Source organism: Montipora capricornis, chromosome 12 (assembly GCF_036669925.1).
Source record: "Montipora capricornis isolate CH-2021 chromosome 12, ASM3666992v2, whole genome shotgun sequence".
In the NCBI taxonomy this organism is placed as follows: Eukaryota; Metazoa; Cnidaria; class Anthozoa; order Scleractinia; family Acroporidae; genus Montipora; species Montipora capricornis.
The window spans coordinates 36,067,438-36,069,937 of NC_090894.1; the positions used below are offsets into that span (position 1 = coordinate 36,067,438).

General features: G+C 36.5%; 2 protein-coding genes across 2 annotated transcripts in view; one reads left to right on the top strand and one right to left on the bottom strand.

Annotated features, from left to right (window-relative positions):
* LOC138026579 (hydroxyacyl-thioester dehydratase type 2, mitochondrial-like) overlaps positions 1–2,500 on the top strand; it is a 16,615-nt gene that overhangs the window by 8,544 nt on the left and 5,571 nt on the right. The window contains exons 2-3 of the mRNA XM_068873974.1: positions 371–453; positions 865–965. Of these exons, the coding sequence (XP_068730075.1) occupies positions 371–453; positions 865–965 (184 nt within the window). The remainder of the gene's footprint in view (positions 1–370; positions 454–864; positions 966–2,500) is intronic.
* LOC138026391 (52 kDa repressor of the inhibitor of the protein kinase-like) overlaps positions 1,060–2,500 on the bottom strand; it is a 5,098-nt gene continuing 3,657 nt past the window's right edge. The window contains exon 1 of the mRNA XM_068873733.1: positions 1,060–2,500. This exon is cut by the window's right edge and continues 3,657 nt beyond it. The gene's annotated coding sequence lies outside the window, so the exon portion shown is untranslated.

Consider the following 2,500-nt stretch of genomic DNA (forward strand, 5'->3'; position numbering starts at 1 on the left):
TATTATTCTAATTATTTTATACATATATTTATGATATCTGATTGGAGATCATCATTGCTATGAACGTTACTTATTAACCATTAATGAAAGCAAAGCCTGAACTATAATGATCTTCAGTCTTAACATCTTCCGTGGGTCTTTATGTCCATGCAAATGCCCTTTGAGGATATGTGATTTGAAACCATTTGAAGAATAATTATTTTGAGCTTATTATTAAAAGAGGCCACTTAACTGGGGTGCGCCCTGCAAAATACCTTTTGATGCAATGCAAGATCCCAGTTTTGTATTCTAAAAGATGAAGCTGTAGAGCAAAAAAGGAGAAATTTACACCAACAGTCCAATCATGATATATTGTCCTTTTCTTTTGCAGCTTAATATCTGCTGTTCATGGCACTAAATTACCAGGACATGGGTGTATGATTTTGTCTCAATCATTTAAATACCCAACTCCATGTGAGTGTTTATAATTGTATAGTATATTTGGGTTGATTGTTTGTCGCAATAGTTGATGAGGGTAAGAAGGTGTAAGAAGGTAAAAAGTAAACTGTTATTTTAATACATGTAGTCCTTGGTAGACCTTTCAATGTCCTTGTATGTGTATGGAATACATGCCCCTTGACCATGCTGTGGGATATTTCTTCATTAAAAGATTATTATTTGCAGATGTTGTTCCATACAGGGATGACCTCACAATTTGATCCCCTTTTCAGTAGGTGCTTTATAGTTGTTATTTTCAACATCTTCTGAATTAAGTGCTACGTTAGTTATGTTATATGTTTTCATGTATTCTTTGTCATTGCTATTTTTGAGATGGCAGGCCATGTTATTCACTGCTTAACAGTTGTATCTTCTTTACTCTAAAAGTGTTTTGTGAAGAGGAGGTGTTGGCTCATGTCAAGGTTGCAAGCATAAGACATTCCATTATGAGATGTGATGTCATATGTACTGCAGTCCATAGAGGCAAGGTACAGTGATGTTCCAGTTTAGTGAGATTTATAAAGATAGTTGATAGCGGAAGGTGCGCACGTGCGGAGCACCCTACATACATACATACTTTATTGAACCTCCCCAAAGGGGCTTTTCAGGAACAATAATAATTATAAAATAATAATTTACATAATTATTTAAATTATTTACAAGATTAAAATAACCAATCATCACTATCAATTACATAACTACTTATCACGATATCAATCACTTCCTAAAAAATCCCTTAGCAGTTTGTTCCTTAAACGCTTCTTAAAGATTATTTCGTTGCTACAAAGTTTCAAATTAGATTCCAAGGAATTCCATATGCTAACAGTTCGGTAATAAAAAGTTCTCTGTCCAGAGGCAGTTTTAAAAAGAGGGATATTTAAAAATTGGGAACTCCTGGTTGTATAATACATCAGAACGTTTGGTGAAAATAGTGCTCAGGTATTCAGGGGCACGACAATTCATACATTTAAAAGCCAAAATAATATTTCGATAAGTTAAGTTAAGTTGAGTTAAGTTAAGAAAATATGGTAACCCATCGATGTGAGAAAATTTGGTTTTATAGCCATGACGTCATGAATGCCCATACGTCCGTACGTCCGCCCCTTCATGTATGCCAATGTGACCAGCATATAACAGGCTCGAGTTTGGAGCTCATCCAGGAGGCAATACTCCATTTGACACTGTAACTAGTTTACAGCATACATCTTAGATATTGGACATCAATGTTATGGTCAATTGACACCTGTCAAAACATGGTATCCGGTGACCAGTATCACATGACCATATAGCGGGCTCAAGTTGGACCTTATCGAGGTCAGCTTTTTTTTTTAAGTTGACCGCTGACCAGGGACTGGTTGTTGAACACCTTCGCGATGTTGAGAAGAATGACAAAGATGCATCTAAGCCAGTTTCTCGTCATTTTAATCTCCCTAACCACTCCAAACAACACATGGCTATCTGTGGCCTTTCCCTACATCTAGGTACAACGCAAAGCCGCAAAAATCTGGAACAAAATTTCATCTTCCAAATTGGCACCCTTAAAGCCTATGGTATTAACAAACGCTTTTCATTTAACTAATGTATTCCTGTTTTTCACGTTGCCATGTTACCACCAAAAGCCTAGCTCCTACTCTACTATAAAAACTACACACAATTCATAATTCCTTGATTCGCTATGACGAAGGGCTAACGCTCAAAACGTCAGCTTTTAGAATCCCTGTATGGTGTTCAATTTATATTATCAACTCCATTGATTAAACCAAATTTTTGTGTACTACTTCCCCACTGACGCAGCACCACAGTTTCTTTAGAAACTACCCTCCTTCTTCCCCAAACAGGAGTTCTTTTAAACGTTTGTGTGAAATTTTGCTCTCCTTAGCCAAAGTTTGATCAAAATTTCACATGTCCAAACAAAACGTCATGCGAAATTTCGCTCAACCAAACGAAAGTTGATGGGAAATTTCGCTGGTCCAAACAAAAGTTCAAGCGAAACTTTTGCGTGCCCAAATGAAAGTTTGTACGA